This window comes from Callospermophilus lateralis, chromosome 7 (genome assembly GCF_048772815.1).
Source record: "Callospermophilus lateralis isolate mCalLat2 chromosome 7, mCalLat2.hap1, whole genome shotgun sequence".
Taxonomy (NCBI): Eukaryota; Metazoa; Chordata; class Mammalia; order Rodentia; family Sciuridae; genus Callospermophilus; species Callospermophilus lateralis.
This window is the reverse complement of record NC_135311.1, coordinates 18661459-18684373: the sequence shown is the minus strand read 5'-3', so window position 1 is coordinate 18684373 and position 22915 is coordinate 18661459. Positions and strand designations below refer to the sequence as shown.

At 38.5% G+C, this 22915-nt stretch overlaps 1 protein-coding gene across 1 annotated transcript in view; it reads right to left on the bottom strand.

Annotated features, from left to right (window-relative positions):
- The window catches only part of Spag17 (sperm associated antigen 17), a 194555-nt gene that overhangs the window by 123190 nt on the left and 48450 nt on the right, over nucleotides 1-22915 (bottom strand). Inside the window, exon 4 of the mRNA XM_076861963.1 lies at nucleotides 11562-11693. Within this exon, the coding sequence (XP_076718078.1) occupies nucleotides 11562-11693 (132 nt within the window). The remainder of the gene's footprint in view (nucleotides 1-11561; nucleotides 11694-22915) is intronic.

Genomic DNA, 22915 nt, shown 5'->3' with positions numbered 1-22915 from the left:
CCCCTGCCTGAGTTTCAGAGAGAATTGAGTTTGGTCATAAAATACAAACACAATAAAAACTAAAAATACAACAGGGAAACAGAAAGAATAGAAGAGTAGTTACTTTTTTTTCTAAAATCTCCTTGGCAATGTTTTTCATAGTTTAAGTAACAAATTGCCCATTTTTTAAGGCAAAAAGATTCTTTTGGGAACCTAGCACTAACAGATTGTTTTTATTATAATCCTACTTAAACATACAGATATAACTTAATGGCTGTTTTTGATACATTCAAAGATGGGATCAGCACAAAACATCAGTTGGTTGTTTGCAATGTTCTTAGATCATGTTGTGAAGACGCAATTTTCCCACCATTTTTTTTTCTTTTCAAACAATTGCCAAAAAATGTATGCAGTATTGAATGACATAATTATGCTTCCAATGCACAAGTTTATAAATACAAAGCATTTATTATCATTAAAATAATAAGGCAGAACCAGATCATAAGATGGCTGTTCAGAAGATCTAGATTATGTTTATATTATTATTTTTTCCACACTCAACTAAACTGAAAATAAAAATAATTAAAATTATTGTATCAATATCTTGGACTCTGATATCTGTTTCTCTAAGGTCATGAAAACTAAGTCTGAAAAACTAAAAGATGTGAGAGATGGGGAAAGGAGAAGATGTGGCGCTTTGGCAACCAGTTAACAGAATGTGACAGAGAAGGCAGGGGAGAAGATGTCCTTCTATCCAAGTCATTTCTGGTTGTCAAGGGTTCCAGAGCACCTGTTCATCTTTGGTACCAGAAGTGATGTTGGTGGTGCCCATGAGTCTCTGTGTGTGCCTAGCACCTTGGCTCCTATGGTGGCACAACTCCACTGTTCCCAGCACCTGCTCCTCAGCATCAAGAGGAGGCATCTGAAGAGGCTGTAGGTGTCACTCACAGCTTTGGCTAGGAGCAGGTATAGGCTAGGAAAGGGCCCTATCATTTCTGGTAAATGAAGAGAAGTTCAATGTGAATCTAATAGTGACTCACAGTAAGGTGCTGGCATGGTGGAGGTAGATTTCATATACATTTTGCATGTTGAAAATGCAGGGATTGAAAGATTAGGTTAGGAGCATGAGTAAGCTGGCACATTAAAGATAATTTCCTGGATTTTAGTTTGAGCTACTAGGTGGTCGATGGTGTCACAGAGATAGAGAAGATTAGGTAAGAAATGGGTTTAACTGAAAGTGGGAAGACTGTTAAGAGTGATCAAGTTACATAGAAGATGCCCCTTTGATCTGAAGGAAGAAACTGAAAACACACATTTTCTTCTCAGAAGAGATATTTGGCCAGAGTTGCAAATTCAGGAGTGGGCAGTGCATAGGTGGAAGTGTGAAGACGTGAATGGTCTTGGGTGAGTGGTCTTGAGAAATACAGGAACTGAACCTGGGATCCTATTGGAAGCTCTAACACAAATAGGAGGAAATGCCAGCATAAGAGACAGAGAAGTAGCTAAAAAGGCAGGAGAGGAATATATAGTGTGCAAACAGAGAACCACAGGACCAAGAAGGACCAAAAGATAAGTGGTGGAAGTTGTGGATAACATTGTGGAGTGTGGAGACATGGTGGGGTGTGGAGGTAGTTAAAAAGGAGGCAGAAACAATAGGGAGCCCATAGGGCACAACTGTTTTGAGGTTTGCTCATGGAGGGAACCAGGCTCTGTGTCACCCAATAGAAAAGTGAATGAAAGGCGTTTGAGGTCAAGGAGTGTATGTCTTGTGTGTGTGTGTGTGTGTGTGTGTGTGTGTATAAACAGAATATGGTATGTTTGCAAGCTGATGGAATGATCCAGTAGAGAGACCCTGAAGATCTGGGGAAAATGAAAATTCTTGAGGTGGGCAGATGGGATGAGACCAAGAGAATGTGTAAATAACTGGACATTGAGAGGAGGAGAGACAATTTTCTAGTTTAAGAAGAGCAGCAAGGAGAGGATGGCTGGCTGGGTGTGGATGCCAGGAAGGGAGGGGTTTTGATGGTGTTGAGAGAATGTTTCAGTTTTTCAGATAAAACCACAAGGTGAAGTCAGCAACTGGGATGAGGCAGGTTAAAAGGTAGATGGTTTGAATAGGAGGTAGTGTAAGAGTCATCTCAGAGAGGGAGCTGCAAGTGTATTAAAGAAATGCAGCAGAACTCTGCCAGTCTTGAGACCGTCCTGAAAATTTTGAGTTTGCTAATTTAAGGTGAAACTAGTTTGCTGAGTGACATGAACACCTGCAGTTACCTCTAGCTTCTTGAGTACAGGCGTGAAAATCATGGATCATTGAGTTGGTCCTGGGAGAAGTTTTGCAAAATGATTGTGACAGAAGTTGAGAAGAGCAAGGGAACTGGAAGTTTGTAAAGGAATTGTTATACTGGACCGTGGAGCCTAAGCTGAACAAATAGCCGAGGTGACGATGGACAGGTCTGGTGGGATCCATGGATGAGAAGTTAAGATGTGGTTAAAGAAATTTTGTGGGGCAGATATTGGATCACAGAAAGAGGAAAGGAGAGGAAATTTCCAAGGTTGGAGAATGGGAGATTTCAAGACTTCGGTGATGACAAGTCTCATGGTATGTCCATGGAAGTAAATGGCCTGGGGGGAATGAAGGCAGTGACCTTTTGTCACAATTTTAAAAAACTCTAGAAAAGAAGATCCAGATAGGAAGAGAATGGCAGTGATCATTCAAATGTGTCCAGGGCAGAAGATATCCTGATAGACTGATAGGAGGGTTCGGGAAACCCGGGAGGTACCCTATGGTTTGGGGACTGCATTGGGATGTTAGAGCAATAAAGGATTAAGTTATCTCCTCTAGTTTAGACTGGAGGTTCTTGACATAACTCTCTAAACTTGACTTCTTATAACTTGTCTATAGGGAAAACACTTACAATTAAGACTAAGGTGTATGTCCTATAAAACTGACGGTAGTATTCATAGCAGTACATTAGCGAAGAGCTAGTCACGGCTTTCATTGTCGTTATCATCATTGTTGCATTGCTGTTTACAGAGTTCTTATATAATAGATATTGCATCTTATTAAGTCTTTACAACAGCCAAAATGAGTAGAGCATTATTCTTATTTTACAGAGAAGGAAACTCAGGCTTAGTGCAGGCAAGTAATAGTTGAATCTAAAAGCTCATTTTCAATAGGTCCATAGAGCAGGAACTGGATCCCCTGAGTTGGATTAGCCTGTAGGCACTGATGAGATCCCTGCAGGATACTCTAGTGGTAAGTCCTGGGGGTTATATACTCTAAGGTGCCCTGTGTAGCTCCCTGGGAGGTAGCTGGCCTTGCCACAGAGAAGTCCTGACATCAACATCAAAATTCACCAGAAAATTTGACAACTGCAATTTTAAGTAAAATCTCAGAGTGATCTTTTGCTCTGAGAAGGAGAAACCATTGTAGGTTAAATTATTTTAAACTTCACCTGGAAGAATAAAGATGTATTCATTTTATGCACTAATTCTTGCTTTTCATCACTTCACAGAGTACCGTGGGAGTTTTTCAAAAGGTGTTTTGGTTTGTTGATAGAACGGAGTTCTGTTAGTTAAGGAGCTCCCTGAGTCTTTTCTCTTCTGAGCCTTCTTGGGATTCTAGGGAAAGGAGGACTGACCATAACCAAAACTTCAAAGTAAGTGGTAAATTTTAGCAGCACAGTCTGGTGATGCTCTATGAGAAGGGCTTTCCAGACATTGCCTTTTTAATTAAAAAGACAAAGCAACCTCTAAGATATATAACTTTATTTCCATTGTATAAATGAAGACAATCAGTCTGTCCTAAAATGCATAGTTCTGGTAGAGACTGGTTTGAATCCAGACCCTCAACTCATCTTGTTCTAATGCTTTCTCGGCCTGTCTCAGCTTCTGATATGCCCTCCCAGTTTCTTTTTCCTGCTTGTCTATCTTCCCTCTCTCAGGTCTCTGCAGCATACTTTTCCGAATGTCAGCTACTCTTCCTGTTCATTGCCTTCTTCTTCTTCCTCTCGTTCAGCCTTTGCATTTCTTAGCAAGGTCAAACTTGGAAAACTGAAGAAAAGTATCTTTAAACTAATTTCCATCAACACTGAGATGCTATCAATTTCCCCGAGTTCATAAAAGTATTTTCTTTTTTTTTTTTTTAGTATTTATTTTTTAGTTCTCAGCGGATACAACATCTTTGTTTGTATGTGGTGCTGAGGATCGAACCCGGGCCGCACGCATGCCAGGCGAGCGCTACCGCTTGAGCCACATCCCCAGCCCCATAAAAGTATTTTTAAATCTCAGAAATCTTGATTTGCTTCTTTTAATGTCTTTGTTATAAAAATAACCTTATTACAATTAGAAAAAAATAGAAAGAATTTAAAAATCAAAGTTTCTGTCACCTAGAAAGATGAATGCTGAAGATATTTGAAGAATTCTTTCAAATTCACTTTATGCATAATTGTCATCATTCTTTCTATACAACTTACTGTCTAGTGTTTCCTATTTACAATGATGAGTTTTCAATTGGTGAAATTTCAAGAAATCCTTTCACAGAAATTGTACGGAAGAGAACAGAAGCAGACAGAAGCACCTGGGTCTTTCTGACTTCAGGTCCAGGCAGAGATGTGGTGGATTTCTGAACATTTTCCATGTCCTACATGGTCCCTTCTGCCCTTTCCTGGATGACCTCAGAGGCGTTCTATTTACTCTTTTATACCCATTCTGTTCCTCATTTCTCTCACCCTCCCCATTCAAACTAACCCAGTCATGGCCCCTCTGGCTACGGGCACTGATAGACTGACCCCTAAAATTCTACGTTGGTCCAAAGGTGAGACATCCTTTTCTATTGCCTTCCCTTTCTGTCTCATTCCGGGTAAGTCCCTCCCATCTCTGTATTCAAGTCTTGAGATTTGGGGGTCGGGAAGGTTAGAACCTTTAGGCAAGTGTTCAGCAAAGCTGACCCCTAAATCATAGACTAAAGTTTGTTCACACAAACTCTTCCTCTGGCCTTTCTTGCTTCTGGAGAACATGGAATACATGCTCCCATCCTGTGGTCATCTGCTCACAACTTAAAAATCGCAGAGAAAACTCTTGCCAATTCAAGACAAAAATATGAGAAGGGAGTATCCCCAAATGTCCTTCTCTCCACCATGTTTGGGGAACACATGTTCCCAGCAAATGAAGGGAGGGTCAAGTTCATTACAGAATACATTTTCTTTAAAACGCAACATGTAAGAAAGCATCTGGATGCCTCCTACTGTGAGAAGGCTTTGGATAGGCACACCACTCAAGCTAAACAGCAGATGTGGTGTCTTGTATTAGCAATAACTAAAAATAGGGTCAGCATTTCATATACTTAGTTGAGCATCAAATGACATCTACCTAGAATCTTCAATTCCAAATTATAATCTCAAAATAATATAGAAAAATAATTCTCCTTTGTAAAAAAGCAGAGGAACCCAGTTACTTGGCACTTATGTCAAAATTCAAGTATAACTGATTGATAGAGATTAATTCTCCCGTTCCTCACTATGAATAGGAAGCTAATGATAAAAGTCAATTGAACTGATGATAAAGAGCTATACTTCATCTTATTCTTATAGTTAATAATGAACTTACATATTTATGCATAACTATTATATGTGATCTATAATACAATTTCCTTATAAAAATATTATTAAGAATATGGATAAGAAGACATTTTCATGGAAGCTGCAACAAATTCCATGACAGTCTGGGTCCTGAGTGCTCTTACAGTTCTCTTTGAAGATATCATTCTCTCTCATAAACAGCTACTCTACTGGTCCCAGATGATAGGGCCCCAAAATATGGTCTTAGAGAATATGTATGGAATTAAAGAAGTTTGAGAGACAGGTTAAACAATATTAAACAGACTTATTTTCACAAAATTCTCCATTTTTAATCAGCTACTGTGTAGTTAAATCTCCAAGATTGTATATAATACACAGCGATTTCCAAGTTCATTTGCTCAGGGTGTGTTTTTTTTTTTTTTTTTTAATAGAGAATTGGGTCTAAATGGTCAAGAACCTACTTTGGAAACACAAGGTAATGGGAACATTTTGGGGGTCTAATTAATCCATTTCTAAAAACCTATACCAAAGAAATTATTGAAAATATTGAGAATTACATACCACAGAGCACATTGTTTATTCTAAAAATATGTAAATAACTTAAATGTTCAACAATAGAGGCGTAATTGAGAAAAGTATGGCAATCTATGGAATGCCCCACAGCAAATAGTGATAGATGTGGTATGTGAATGAGTAAAAATTGTGATGTGTTTCAACTGTAAAAATATGGATTAAAAATATTTGTATAAATATTACAACTATGCAAAGAAACAGGTCCATAGAGGAAGCATAACAAAATGTCAACATTAATATCAATAGGATTATGACATTGTGAATGTTATGTATTTTCTTTTTATTCTGTTACCTATCTTCTTACCCCCCTCATTTTCTGTTCCATGCCTCCACTGAATAGAAAAAGATAATGCATGAAGTTTAAGAATTTGCTTCTCCAGAGAGATGTTATGGTATAGTAAATATAAGCTTATACAGTTATTGGCTTCATGTGACGAAACAATATAATCTTTAGAACCCCAGAAAATGTTCTGAGATTCTTTACTTGCCATTTTCAGGGTGCAGTTCCTAATTCAAAGATTGAGAACATGGCCCTAACTGTGGTGGTGGTGGTGGTGGTGGTGGTGGCGGTGGTGAGGGGGTCTGATGTCTATCTGATGTCTGCTTCCTGTGGATCCCATGTGGCTCTGAGAGATGTTAATGCCAGGTCAGCCAGTGCTATCCATCTCACCATCCAGAAGGGGAGGGAGAAGATATGAGGGCATCTGAATTAATTTCAAAAAGTCTCCTTCTAAGAGGTTCTCCAGAGACTGGGTCATTTCTGGGCAAGGAGGGTAGAAATGGAAATTAAGTCAGAATTGCCTTGGGCATTGGTGGTTGGTTAGCTCAGTGGCTTTCATCTTTGTTGAGTTTGCTCCTATTCCTTGACTACTGTCTCTACATTTTACCTCAGTCTGTTGTGTGCAATGTTAATTAATGGGACCAGATAGTTGTTGGTAGGTGGCTAGGCAAAGCCATCTGTCCCATGGGGAAACATCTCTTGGGCTTCATTCAACTGCTTGTGAGCCCAGAGAGCCATTTCATCATTACCGAGACATGCTTGGGAGAGGTATGCACATTAGTTAAGTTTGCAGTCTGAAAATTTTGGGTCTGAATCCCAACTCCATCTCTGGGAGTACTTGTTTGGCCTTGGGAAATTACGAAGCTTTTCACACCCTTGGTTTCACCATCTGCATATTGGGAGTAATTCTCATAAAATTATTTAAAGGATTAAACGATACAACATGTGTCAAAAGCTTAATATGGTGCCAAACAATCAATAACAGTAGCTAACTTTTGTTATTAGCTACTGGGACTTAAAAATACTACTCTATTTAAAATATGTGTTCCTTTAAATCTTTCTAAAAGTCCATAAAATGTTTTTATTAATAAAAATCAAAATTAGGAGAGCACTACTCTCTTACAGATAAGCCAGCCAGGGAGTATTTAATATTTCCCGTGAATGATTGGGTTTTGAAACTCCTTAGATCCAACATTCATGTTGGTAGTATCTGCATTTTGGTAATCCAGCCCCCAAGAATTCCATCCAGTTAGTGAGGCAAGTTATTCCTTTCCTGAAACCACACGGGTCCCTCTAAACTGAGTTCCTGCTCTTCCTCTGTTTGATTTCTTAAAATAGTTCCTGAAGATTTTAACCACAACTGAATCAAAACTAACCAGCCTGTAATTTCCTGGTATGTCCCTATGGCCTTTCTTTTCAAACAAAACACACGCAAAATATGGCATTGAGTTGGCTGATTTCCAGCGTTTCAGGGTTTGACTGGAGTAAGCTGGAAAATGTCTGTGAAAGCTACTCTCATTTGTCTTTTTTACTCTGTTGAGGAGGCTCTGAGTTATTTGTAGCTATGTTATGTTGTATTATCAAACTTATTTATCAGGTAATTTTAATTTTGAATAGTTTTAAGAAAAGTTTACCAAATACTTTCTGTTCATAATTCTTTATATCCTCTTCCTCTTCAATTTTTGTACAAAAGGACAGGAGACAACTCTATGACACATACAAGCTATAAAGAGAGAGAGCTGTTCTTTTATATAAAAGGTGTGTTTTCTAAAAATTCAAGAGAATATGGGCTGAGTATTTGAATTTATAAATTAAAACACAATATATTTGGTTTTTTTTTTTTTTTTTTTTTTTTTTTTTTGTAAAACCAATGCAAACATTCTGAACTCAACTCAGAGGCATAAAACTACTTTGGCCAATTATTTACATGATGAATGATTTTTTTGTATTACAGTCATTTTTCTTCTACTTTTTAAAATGAATAAATGTTTTCTTTAGCTAAATTCTCAATGTGTTTTGTTTTTAAATAAATGTTCATAATTGATACGGAACATAAAAGTTGGAGTTAAAAAGACACAAAAATGTGAGTGAAAATGAAAATTCCAATAAGTAATTAAAATGTGATTCAGAATAGAAACTAAGCAATTTATCTTAAAACCATGATGAACATTCTGAGAATATGTGTGCCCATTACATTGTTACTCTAAATGTTTGTTTCAATAAAAGTTTGTTGAATTAATGAGTTGAGAACAGATGAGTAATGATAAAACTAAAACTGCAAAATAAATGTTCAGATAATGACGTAAGGAAAATTTATTCCTAAGCAAACTGCTCTCTTATTAAAAAAGAAATAATAAAATCTAATATGAGATTTTCATTCCTAAGCAAAACACCCTTATTAAAATTTTAAGAAATAATAAAAAACCTAACTAATTTAGGATTATTTTACAAGAGGCAGATTCAGAAATTCTGAAATACTAAAATATATTTTCAGAATATGGTATACATATTTGGAAGTAAGTGATGAGGAGTTATATCAAATAGATAAATGTTTTCAAACAGATTTTTAAAATATTAATTAGCCAGCAAGCTTTCTCGCAAAGCAGAAAGCAAAAGCAATGCTAAGCATACGCCAGAGTCAAGTTTTCTAAGTTATTCAACTTACTGGAGTCTAAAATAACATCTTCACCGTATTTGGCAATTGAAACTATTATTTGTCATTTAGTTTTAAGAAAAGTTTTTATCTAGTAAAACAGGATCAAATATATAGTGATGTATTACATTTGTTCTCCTGGGGAAAAAGAATAGGAAGCTACTTATATTAGATATTTTTGTCCTTACCTTCTCCCTAACAGTTTCTATAATTGTCACTATGGATACTTTTAAAGCATTCATTCTTAAAAATTCAATTCTGAAAATTAAACCCAGAAGATAGAAAACAATCTCTGGTTGTGCAAAAGTAAGCAATATGATGTGATTAGCATTTGAAAAGAAACACCTATATAACCTTCTTGTTGTGATTCAAAAGCCAAAGCTTCAGTTCCTTGCCTTGGAGGAATCACAGAATCTTGTCCTAGGCTCAGGAAAGAGGAAGAGATTGAGTAAAGTCTTCTTTTCTTTTCCCTTTCTTTATTCATTTTCTAATGCACAGCGTGATATCAGTTTTACATACTTTATTTTTCTTTCTGCCAAACCCAGGGCTGATAAGCATTAACCTCAATTGTTCCAACTGACCTCTTCGGCAGAGTTGTTGAAATGAACATAGATTACATCATTTTGCAAACAAGTCCTTTCATCTCTCCTTTCTAAGAGTACTTTCTGGAGAGTATTCTATTCCAATCAGTTTTCATCAATTTATTTAGCACCTACTCATATGGTTTTGACTCAGAGATTTGGGGGCTGGTGCATTGGGGACCCGAAGTTAACGAAGATGTTAAATTGGATTATGTGATTGTTGGCTCTTAATTGCTTAGAGTTCTCTTACTAGGTCTGATACATTTTTCCTTCAATATTTGGAGTACAAGCCCCAATTCCTTGTAACTTGCATATTTTCAACAAATGAATTAATATTATTTCCCTACCATTAGAATCTCATAACAGTATTATTATAGCTCACAATTCAAAGACTTGCTAAACAAAATAATAGTGCAAGAATATTATTATATCACTGCATGCTTTGAAATTTTTCCTAAGCAACCAGAATATTGTTTATTGTTACATAAAGTTTGTTAGCCAAAATCAGTAAACTACTCCTATAAAAAATAATTATTGACTTAAAATAGGTGGCAAACAAGTAAATTGACACTTTTTAGCATGCTATTTATAGATACTGTGGGAAAGTACAAAACACATAGAAAATGCAGGAATTTTCACAAGACTTGCAGTCTACTTTTTATAATTCAGATTTCCATATGACATTGGAATTTAAATAGATGTTACTGTACTAGTTTCAGATTTTCCAATTTTTCTTCTGCCAAGTCTTAACTTTCCTGAGTATTTCTTAAGGTACATATCTTTTGTGCATGATGGAAAGAGCTTCAATAGATGGAAAAGTATAACATTGACTGTATTCATATGAGCAAAATTTTCCTGGAGATAGAATGTGCTACACTAATGGAGGCTATATGGGGAATATCTTTGAAAAACTTAAAATCCTTACATTGCAAACAGAAAGTGGTATTATTACTATTATTGCTGTCTACAATTATCCTGTCAAGAGCCCAATTCAAATAGGAAACCCAGATGAGGGGGTCTTGTAACGGTGAAGAAGGTATTATTGGGGGGTACTCACTTTTTTCTTTTTCTGTTAATTGATTTTGCATCTTCCACTTAAGATCACAAAGAAATGACATGCAAATTCATTTCCTATACATATGTGCATGCACACAAACACACACACATTACACATGTATATACAGAAGAATTTGGCTTTCCAAAAATAGTTCAGCCTCATTTGGAAAATTAAGAAAAGCATTTTTATTTTGAGAAATAATCATTGCAAATAGATTTGAACCTGGCATCACTTTGTTAAAAGTATCTTAGAATATTTTCAGATGCAAATGTGAATTTTTAAAAAACCATCACTTTCTGTAGGCAAATTAAATTTAAAAAATCCACATGTGAATAAATTACCAGATGTCTGATACGAAAATTGACAGTCACTTTATTATGAAGGTGCAGTTAAGCCTACTATTTTAATAGGCATTCCTCAAATCAGAATTAACTATTTAAATTATTTTATATGATACTCAATAGGCTATTCAATAGGATATCATATAAAATAATTTAAATGGTTAGATTCTGATTTGGTAGTTTTTTCCCCTTTTATACATTTCCTTCTCCTGACTCCCATTTCCTGAATTCCTTCCTTGCTGCAATTATATAAATATACTAGCACAAAAACAATCCTTAGCATTTGTTCTTGATACTGTCATTTTCTTATGTAGGGGGGATTTATTTTTAATGGATTCAGCCTAATTCCTCTAATAGAACTGTGGATAGCCTTTCCCCTAAGAAGTAGAGGTGACAGCTGAATTTGCCTGGTAACACTTAATGGTGGCTTAAGAAGAAAGGAAGTGCTTCTGTAAAAACCTGGCTCAGTTTCACTCACTGCTTGTCCTCTGTAGATGACCTACCGTGCCATACGGTACCTTCTTTTCATTTTCCCGTCTCTGTTGGTCTTTTAATTTAATCTGGAGAAGTTGGAATTTCAAGAGTTTTCCTACCAGTGGTAGGGTTAAATTTTCTCCACTGTCCATAATTGTTTTCGCTGCCACTAACACCTATGAAGAAACACAATTATTAGGAAAAGTGACATTTTATAACCTTTGCCACAGTCTGTTGATTAAAAGAAAAAGGGTATTTTATGTTTTGTAATATTCATCTTACTGCTAAGATAGATGCCTTAATAATAACAAACAAACAAACAAAAAAGACAAGAAAAGAAAAAAGAAAAAAAAATACCAAATGCCTCCGAGAGGGGCATTTACCCTCTACTTTAAATAGGTTGGGCAGCCAAAATATCAACTTTCCTCCCAATAACGTAGAGTGCTTCCCACTGTGGTGTCAGACTCAAGACTTCCAAAGAAGGTCAGGGTTAAGACAGGTAGGTTTCATTTTGGGATGACTGACGGGTCACTTTCAGGGTACAGAAAGTCTTTTGTTGTTTGGCATAGCCAGTAGTCCAAACTGTCAGACTTTGACTTATTAGGACATTATAAATTAAACAGGGTTTTATAAAAGTGGAAATGACTATGTTAGCAGTCTTTTATTTCTCGGTGACCAAATTCAAATGAAAGATAAAAGCTGCTTGACACAGAGGTGCCTTACGAATGCTGCTCCCCCCTTGGAACTTAATGTTGATCCTGTTGGTATGCAGCCTAATTGGGGTGAAACAAGGTTATTGAGTTTTCTTTGGGTGACGACAGCCACTAGGAACATACAGCTGTATTGTCCAGATGTGGGCCACTGACAGCCTGTTTTATGAGTGTGTTTTTTACAGCTTGTTTCCCCTAAATTTCACACAACTCTCTAACATCTGGGCCCTTTTCCTTGGAGCCCTATAACCACTTTATTTACTGCAAAAAAAATAAAATCACGTAAAATATACCATAAAAGTTGTTATGTGTTTCTCTTTATTCATGTTGTCTCCCTAATAAAGTTCACCTCTGCCTGAAGGACTGTCACAGGAATAATCTAGTTAGAGTATTTTTCAGCTTTTGTTTTTTAAGCGAGCATCATATTTATTTATAACCTTGGGATGAATTAGGTGTTACTAAAATGTTCTGACATGGTCCTCCCACAGCAGTCACTCCTTGGGGCGCATATGGTGTCAATTTCAGGCCCAGAGTCTCAGACAATGACCGCGTGCACTGCATCTTTCGGGCTGTGTCTTGTCTGAAGTTTCCACTGGTTCTTGGTCAGGGCTTTCTTGACTGGTCCAGTTCCTTTGACTTTCTCCTTTGCCAAGGGAAATAGCGGAAAGAGGGAGGTGTGTATTTCGTTTCTAACTGCAGAAGGCCCTGTGGATTATCATGTGCCAAAATGTAACTGGACCTCTCAGAGACCACAGAGGGGTTTCCCAAATTGCATAGCAGAATAGGAAAGCAAGGGAAAGGATTCCTTCAAAACCACCTTTGCTAAAAACCAGAGGAACAAACCAAGAGTCAGAAAGCTTTGTGTGTGTCTAAGTTGGCACTCTGCAGAAAGCACAGTGCTTTGCTTTCATGGCACTTCTATGTCTGCTAACAGGATTTAGGGAAAGGGACATGATATCTGTGATTTCTGTGAGGGGGAAAACTAACAGGACACCTGCAGAACCCCACCATTTAATGACAACCAGATTCAAGGTGGAAGGGAATCCTAAGGGGACCACATGTCAGGCACTCACTGCAAAATAAAGTCTCTGTGGCTTGATCCAACCCCGAGAGTAGACATCAATATTTGGTTTGAAATGGAATTTTTTAAAACCAGCTAAACAGCATGCTGACAATCAGGCTGCTTTGTGACATCTGGTCCCGAATATTCAAATTTGAGTTCTGAAAGCTCATGGCAGCCTAGCATGGAGTGATTCCCTATACCACAAAGTTAATGACAGTGTTGAAGGGAAGTCAACCCTGGAGTGGGGTACCCAAGAGCAGTTGTGGAGTCTTTTCTTCTGATGATCTGTGAAAACAGGATATTCACCTGTGCTGGGGGAACAGGAGCTTGGGTGAAGGCTGCCTGCAGTCATGGTGATGGATGGGATGTCTTTGGAGGTGTTTTCTATCCCCTTGTGTCCAGGAGTCTATGCATGTTACCTGACTGAGTTAAAATGCATTCAAAGTATGACAAAACATACCCACAAAAAGGTATTTTATAGGCCAGAGAAGCTATTTCTTGTCTAAAACTGGATAAGAAAAAAAAAAAATCTGTTCAGTGTTGATCAGAACAGAACTGGGGGTGGTTTAAAAGTAACAGTGACATCCATGATCTGGGGACATAGGCTATGGAGAATGTCACTGGTATTGTGGGAACCTGTGTTGTCCTGATGTGTGGACACAGAGGGATTGCAGGGGGCAGGGTGAGGTAGCAGTGAGGAGGGCGTGGGCAGCCCACATGGAGGCCAGCTTGCCTATTAGCAATGGCAGAGGCTCGGAAAACTTGTCCTCCCCACGGCTGCGCCAGTGAGACTTGACACCCACAAATGCCACTTTTTTTTAATTTTAATTTTATTTGTTTATTTATTTATTTATTTTCACAAATGCCACTTTTGATGCTGCAATGTTGAGATAACTAACAAAAACGAAAGTCTGGACTGAACTAAAATCTGAGACTGGAAATGTCTGTGATGCATGGATCATATTCAGGAGAGGCAGACAAAGAAAGAGGTGTTCAAATTAATTTCCATTGAAAATATTTTCATCTCACACCCCATAATTCATAATTCCACCTGGTCAGTAGTTTGGTCTCAGATGAAAAAAATACAAATTCTCAGGGGGACCTATGCAAAGGATGTCTTTAAGGGAATTAAAAATTGAAGAAGAGATGGAATTTAAGAGTAAATGTACCTTCTCACACAACATTCCAGAAGAACTTTCCCTCCCTGGGCTTACTTGTATTAATAAAAGGAAAACAATCAGACCTTCAACCTGCCAGCATTGGTAGTTTGTCCAGTGTTTATAGTCAATGTGCCTGAGTGGGTGTGTGCACATGTGTGCAGTACATGCAGCAAGCTTCCAAAGGCGAGAGGTGGGGGAAGAAGGGCACACGGGAAAATGGTGAGCTGGCAGTGGGTGGGGACTAACTGGACAAAAATCTGTTCCCCTAATTAGGCAGAAATACCATCTTAAGTGGGTTAAAGCCTGGATACTCATCGGGCTAAAATATCTAGTAAGTGTGCCTGGCTTGAGTTAGAGACTAAAAAAACAAAAACAAAAATAAAACCCCCACTAGTCTTATGGGCATATGGGACTCATTAAAATGGTGAAAACTTGCCAGGTAAAGCCTGAGAGTCCCTGGATCTCCTCAGGTCAGGGATCCGGGCGGAAGGGCCTGCCAGGACTGGGGAGGTTCTGGGCCTACTGACCAAAGGTGGTCTATTCTGAGAAAGATGGCTGTAGGAAAAAATTAAGTCTCAAAGAGCGTAGTTGGGGAAGAAAGACCTGTTTATTGTGTGAAGATATTTGTTTTGTAGGTATTCTCTTTCTCTTAGAAAGTTTGTGATTCAGAGTACACTAAAAATGATTTCCTTGGCTGGGGTTCCGGTCCACCCACAAACACTAGTGCCTTCTCCTTCCCCTTTAAACCAATCCTTCTCCCATTAGTAAGCACAAATGTCTGCCTACCCAGTGCTTAGAAAGTCTTCACACAGAACTTCTATTCATCTTGCTCCCCTTACTGTGGGTTAACATTTGCACATCAAAGAGAACTTTCAACTTTCTTGGGGCGGGATTGGCTTATTTCATTGAGCACGTTTGTTTCTGGGTCCATCAATTTACTGGCTCATGTCATAAAGTTATTCTTTGTATGACTGAGTAGTATTCCATTGTATCTATATACCACATTTTCTTTATCCATTCATCTGTTGAAAGTCACCTAGACTGGCTCCATAGTTTAGCTGTTGTGAATTGAGCTGTTATAATAGAACAGATAAAGGGGAATGAAGGGAAGGGAGGAGGAATAGGAATAGGAAAGACAGTAGAATGAACTGGACACAACTTTCCTGTGTACATACATGAACACACCACAATAATCTCCACATCATGTACAACCACAAGACTGGGATCCCAATTAGAATAAAATGTACTACATGTTTGTGTTAATATGTTAAATTGTACCCTACTGTCATGTTTATCTAAAAAGAATAAATTTTTTAAAAGAGAAATGCTTCACACATTCCCATGAAAACCAATGGATGGATGGATGGATGTGTAAATGGATGGAAAGAATGGATTCCTAGGAGGATTTCTGCCTGATTTTCCTGGTGTGCTTGTAAGGAAATACGGAACAGCCTGAATCATTGCTTAATTTGCTGCACATTCAATTCCAGGTGAGTTCTGAGGATGTACAAAGACCTGCATGTCTCTTGTGGAATAGGCTTTGGTGGTGGAGAAAGCAATGTGTACCTGTGTGAAGTAAAGAGGGGAAGGTGATAGAAGAGCAACAGTCTGGGAGAAGATTTCCCTGCAGGAACTCCAAGTAGCCACCAGTTCCCCTAAAAGAACCTTTTAGATTCAGAGCCTTCCTTGAATCCCACTGGCCTACTGGGGTTTGTTGCAGTTAACTGTGATAAGTCCCAGAGTCTGACTCCATATTTAACCCATTTTCTTTGGGTTAACAACTTTGGATTGGCTTGGATACATAAAGACCTCAGCAAACAGGAGCAGAATCCATAACCTAGAGCTGATTCAGTCCAGACTAGCACAGGGTGCAGCAAATCAGCTTTGACACAGAGAAAATGACTTTTTTTTTTTTGTAGTCATATTCTTTTAAGGAGCTCAACTCCTTAATACATTATTGATTTAATAAAGGAGGAGTGTTCCCATTTTTCATTAGTGAAAAGAAAGTATACCCCAACTCCTTCCACCATCCCTCTTCCTAGAAATCATCCATCAGTGTTCACCAATTCTTGTGCACTCTTCCACAATTCCCCACACATGCCTAAGCATATGTATGTACATCCTTTTTATGTTTTGTACTAATGGGATGATGCTATTCATATTGTCAAATGATTTGTGGCTTGTGCTTTTACATAAAAACATAACCAGCACAGCTTTCTGCTGGTGGGTTTTGTTAAGTAGTCATTCTGTAGTAGACAGGAGAGTCTTGTCTTGTGTGGGTGTTTGGCCATTTATTTAACTAGTTCCTGTTGACATATAGGCTATTTTGCTTTCTATTAAGTGCATACATATTTTTGTTGATGGCTGTTTTGTCCTCACCAACATTAATGAAAATGTCTGCTTCCCCATCCGCTGATCCACATTGGGCATTCTCTAGCTTCATTCTGTATTGGTGCTGATAGATTTTTCAGTGAGGGTGGAAATTTTCTTTATCTATATTGTAAATATGGTAGCCACTGACCCTGACCACAGGTGTCTATTGAGTAGTTGAATATTGCTAGTGAGACTGAGGAACTGAATATGTTTTCTTTTTTAATTGATTAAGATTTAAATGCTACTAGTTGCTGTTTTGGTCAGGGTAAAGTCTACATGATGGTGTAAAGTTTTTTTTTTTTAAAGTATTTTATTTAAAATTAGTTTTATGTAATAGACCCATTATGTTGTCCCTTTAATTTTACCCCCAAACTGAAAGCACCATTCTTGGCAAGTTTTATCATGGCAGGAGATGTTTGTACACATTTATTAAGACTCAGATTCATATAAGTGCTCAAAGTGAGAAGCAATGAGAATCTATGGCTTGCAGACTAGGATCATTGCTTCTGGTCACTCAAGAAATCTGCTCTCGAATGAAGGTAACTAATGCAAGTATGGGGCAAAAATAGAAGAATGCAAATCTTTCTCTGTACACCTCTGTATACCCCTTCTAGCTGCCCAATGCCATTTGTTTTCTAAATCCCTCTTGCCAGTAAAATGGAAAATATTTAACTTGATGGCACACTTTGAATGAAGTTTATACCAGTGGGTTAGCTGCATTTCAAGATTTTGTCCTTACTGTAGAATAAGAGGGACAAGTGACTGATGAAATTATTTTAAGCAATAAGTAATAGATGTGGTAGTTTAAAATTTAGAGTAGGAGATAGCTCTTCTCTAACATATAACTTAACTGCACTGGAGTCCAGCTGTGAGAGTGAACATACTTCTGGGTTTTGTGGTGCCTTGGTTTCACTGCCTGGAGTTGCCATCATATGCCAGAGCTAAGTTTTTCAGGGAAAAGGCACTTAAGGGAAACTGGAAGCCTCCTTCCAGCCAGAGTCAGAGGAGCTCGAGACCAGAGAAAGTGTGTGGGTGGCTAGGGCAGACTCTTCCGTCTGTGGGAAAACAGTAAGAAAACTTGCTGCAGGGTGTAAGAACCAGGGCCAGTCTGTGCATGATGTGTGTGACCTGTGGAGGTGTGATGGACCACGTGTGGATATAGGTTTCTACATGTACGTGTGTGCATGTGCATATGTGTGCACTAAATTTATGTTTGTGTGCAAAGCTGCCCTCAGGGATAATTAAAAATTTTAAGATGCTCTAAATCTAAAAATACTGTCAAAACCTGATATTTGTGCCTGTTGAGGAATTAATAAAAAAAGAATAAAACCAAGATTTTTTCCATTAGCACTTTAAAATAAATACAGATGACTATTTACCACTTCTATCTATCTGGAGAATATAAGGTATAATGTTTATCATTAAATATTCATCAGGTTAAATGTGCATAGTATTCATTATTGTAAACCAGGTCTGTAGACCACCTTCAAAGTTCATGGCTTAGGTAGTGTGATTGTTTGCTTATGTGCTTTGCTTTTGCTTTATAAATTTGTTATATCTGCTAATGACATTTAAAAGTCAGACTAATTATTGCCCCAATGTGCATGTGTTTCTGTGTGAACAAATTTATCAGTGTTCAGAGTGGAAGGTTGCTTTCTGTGGGCCTGATTCTACACATTTGATGAAAAAGGTGATATGCAAATCATTGAAAAAAAGCATTTCATGGGCGATGTGGGGAATTTTAGTTCCTTTGATACAAGGGGTGATGGGCTAATTGCTGAAGCCATTAACTGCTTGTGTGCAACTTGGTGCAAGAGCACAGGCTGTGTTTGTACTCCTATCTTCCGGAACATCACAGGACAGTCTTGGACAAAATACTTAATACTTTAAGCTTCAGCCTTTTAAAAAAGAATCTACAGCAAATCTTCTTAACAGGGGTACTATTGACACTTTGAGTCAGGTAATTTTTTTGTTTGTAATTCTAGGAGCTTTGCAGGACGGTTAGTGCAGGTGTGGCTTCTACCCAGCAGGGATGACTAAAAGCAGCTCCAGAAATCGCAAAAGGTTTTCTGGGGGCGGGGGCAAAACTGTCCTTTATTGAGAGCAGAAAGATCTATAGGAAGAGAATATGAATATTGCTGATTTAACAAAAATATGTTGAGAATTCAATAAGACTATATGAAGATTTAGCATGGTGAATGATATGCATGGTAATCCCTCACTCAAGTTAGCTCTTACTGCTATCCAGACGTGCAGGACAGAATTGGAGTTTTCTTGAAGACCTTCTAGTCCAGGTCTGAAGATAAGAAGAGGTCAATACCCTGAAGTGAATACCAGTGGGTTAGCTATATTTTGAGATTTGTATCCTTTTTATAGAGAAAGAGGGACCAGAGATTGATGAAATTATTTTAAGTAATAAGTAATAGATGTGGTGGTTTAGAATTTAGAGGAGGAGGTAACTCTTTTCTCTAACCTAAAACTATAGTACGGAAACCTGGATCAGTTTTGCAGATGAAGCAGCAACCTTACTTTATTATCAGCTGGTAGGAAGGAACCTGGCTGATACTTTCATTCACCCCTTGTTTAATCAGAGACAAATCAAGATCCATGTGGAGAAGGGTAGAGAGAAAAAGAGAGGGTGCAAGAAGATATGTTGTTACAGAGCTGTGTACATTGCAGAGAATGCGAGGAACAGAAATCATGCTGTTCTTGATCTCTTCTAAAAGGTGAAACAGGAATTTTATAAAGACCCTTCTGCAATTCCATTCGCCTCCTTTCTGGGTCCCTCTGCTCTCTTCCCTCCTTCATTCCTTCTGCATTTATTAAGTGCCAACTATATTTTAGTCGTTGAATTACTTGATCCTTTATGCGTCTAGTCTATCCAATTCACATTCTTTAAGTAATGAATAATTTCCAATGAGGCTTAATTGGAAAAACAGCTGGGAGGATGAAGGCAGCAAAGAGAGAAAGCAACGGAGGGAAAGAGGAAGAAAAAAAAAGAACATGAATGACTGAAACATGTTTTCTCACTCCGAGAAGCGGAAAAGAAAATAATCAAGCAATATTAAACTGTCTATACATAAATTTAAAGGTGACAGAAGATACAGGTTCCTATAGATCATGATGTCTGTGTAACACAAATGGAACATTATGAAAGCGTTCGGACCACAGCTTGGTGAGAAGTTCGTAATGATGATAAATATCCATAGCAGGTGACTTCTAGATCATTTTCAGCTGTCCATAATTAAACTGGTATCCATCTCTCCACAATGTCAGGCCTGTAAAATAATTCCAGTCATTGGACCCCTTACATCTGTGCTGAAATGAAATAATATTTGGCAGTAACAAGGAGTCACTGAAACTAAATAAACAACCCCTTTCAAGACTACATAAAAGTTGGTAACATAATAACATTTGACAGGGATTAAGACCTCTTTGGGGCTTTAAGGAAGTTTCAGAAGCAGCAATAACAAATACATGGAAGGTAGAACAGATCTCTGCTGTAACAGACATGTATAATTTGAAATGTAATGAATCTCCCAAGGGAGATGTGTTTTGAACATCTAGTATGTGTGTAGTACATGTCAAAAAGCACAAGGCTGGTTTAGAAGCATTTGTTAGGCTAACTCTAAAAAAGAAAAGCTGCCTGCTTATTAAGGAGCGTTTTGGGTTTTGTATACCTGCAAAATGTTTAGAGGCACACAAAACTGATATGATGAAATGTACAAGAATGACATACAAAGTGAAGGCCTTTCTTTTGGTGTGAATCAGCAATGCATGGATCTATTACATTATTATGGCAATTTCTCTTTAAAATTGTCATCTTTTCTTAAATCCCCAAATGTTTCCACCCCTCTGAAATCATTCTTGGTCTTTCAGTTGAAGTGACCATCTCCTCTCTGAACAATCTCCCTATCACTTTTTCCTGTTTGCTAAGGGATTTCGATCTCTCTCCCAGTGGAATCATTTGTATGCAGGGTTGGTCTTCTCTACTATCTCAAGGGTCAAGTCCTTTTCCTGATTCATCTTTCTAAATCCTCTCATAGAACATAGTGCTCATGTAGACATAATGTGTACTCAGTCATTCAATAAATCCAAGAATGGTCTTTGGAGTTATTTATGGCTAGGCTTGAGGCGAGTGTTTTTGAATGATCACAGCTACAATTACAGAGCTCTCAGGGTAAACTGCGAGTAGTCGTGGATTCTCAGACTAGCACGAATAATTACTCAGCACACACCACGTGTAAGACAGGGACTGTTGAAAGCACTTGACCTATTCTAACCCATTTAACCCTCCCCTGCCCTCTGCGGTGGGCACTCTCATCACTCCATTTTATTAGGTGAGGAAACCAAGGCCCGGCGAGCACATAGATAATAGTTAGTTAGTACAGGGGTGATTTTTCTTTTCCAGAGCTCTCTTGCTAATTACTATATGCTGTAGCCTCACAACAGGCTTCTTTACCCTGTAGCTGGAGCTACTGTGTTCCTGCCAATCTCCAACTTAACTGCAGGGATTAGAGCTTTATAGCCCACATTTTTGTATTTTCTAAGAGTCCTGAAATACTGTTACCACTCTTAACTTGTTGGCCCATATCTAGTGCATCAGCTTCAGCTCATATTTTTTTTTTTTTTTTTTTTTTTTTTGAGACAGGGTCTTGCTAAGTTGCTGCGGCTGGCTTTGCACTTGCAATCTTTCTGCCTCAGCCTCCAGAGCTGCTGGCATTACAGGTGTGCGCACCGCCCTCAGCGGTGCTTTAACCTCAAATGACTGAGTGGATTCTTTTTTCTTGAGACCTTTCTTCAGGAGACTCAGTTCTGATGGAGCATCTATCTTTTGTCCTTTATCTTAGAAACTACCCAGGCTGACAGCCACCTCCACTTTCTAGCCTCCTTTTCCTTCTTGTTAAACCCAAATCATTGTTAAAACTCTGCTTTAAGTTTGGGATTGGTGACAGAGACCCTGCTTGTCACCGATTGACCTATGCTGCCTATGCTGAGATGTCTGTGTATGGCTGGTTTCTGAACTCCCTGCCCCCAACACTGGCACACTACAGGTGTCATTTGCCCTTTGGTTTGGAGAGTATGCCTCACTCCCCACATTGCAGGTGGCTGGCTGCTCGTGGTCTTGCTCTCTTTCTGCCTAGAAGAATCTGACTTTTCTTCAGGCATTTATCCTCCTTCCACCCAGAAACAGCTAAATGGGTAGAATGGTTTGTACTATAACATGATACTAACTTCTCTTGTCCTTGACTGGGTCGGGATGTGCATGTGACCTTGCTCAGCAGGGGTGGAGGGTGGTGAAGACTGGCTTTCTGGGGCAGCTGGATCTGGCTTCCTGGGTCCTGACAGAGCTTGGGGGAAAGTCCTGAAGAACGGGATTCCTGCTGCCACCTTTCCTCCATCAGGGAGTTGAAGCCACCTCAAAAATGAAGAGAGGATCAAGGGCACTGCAGGCCTGTGGGGCTGCAGCCCCTGTCTCTGAAGCCCGCTGGGCTGCTAGATGGATAAGCCAGTATATTCTCTTATTATTTAAGCTGGTTTTGATTTTTTTTTTTTTTGGTTAACTTGGAAGCAAGGTGAGCAAGTAGATATGGATGTGTAGAGATTTATTGCCTGCAAATTAATAGACATTTAAAAAATTAACCAGTGTGATTCCCAGACCAGCAATGTCAGCATCACCTGGGAACTTGTATAGAAATACAAATTCTTGGGCTGCAGCCCAGAGCTGCTGAATACCAAACTCTGAGGGAGGGGCCCAGCTGACTTAAATAAGCCCCTAGAAGCATTGCTTTATTCCTGGTTTCTTTTGTGGCCTCTCATAATAATGTATCTAATGCATGTTATCAATTTTACCTGAGTCCCTCTGCTTACTCTCAGTTAACGGACATCAATTTTGCTTTATTATGGTAATTATTTTTAGAGTCACCAAACCCTCCATTGCAGGGGACACTCTGGGGTGGTGTGGGATTTCTGCTAATCCTGCGAGGTAAAGCAGATGTGCAGTGTGCCAGTCTTATTTTATATTTTCCTAAGTGCTCTGTTCCTCCACAATTACCAGAGTTGCAGTGTTCTCCACCAGGTGGCGCCCTTCT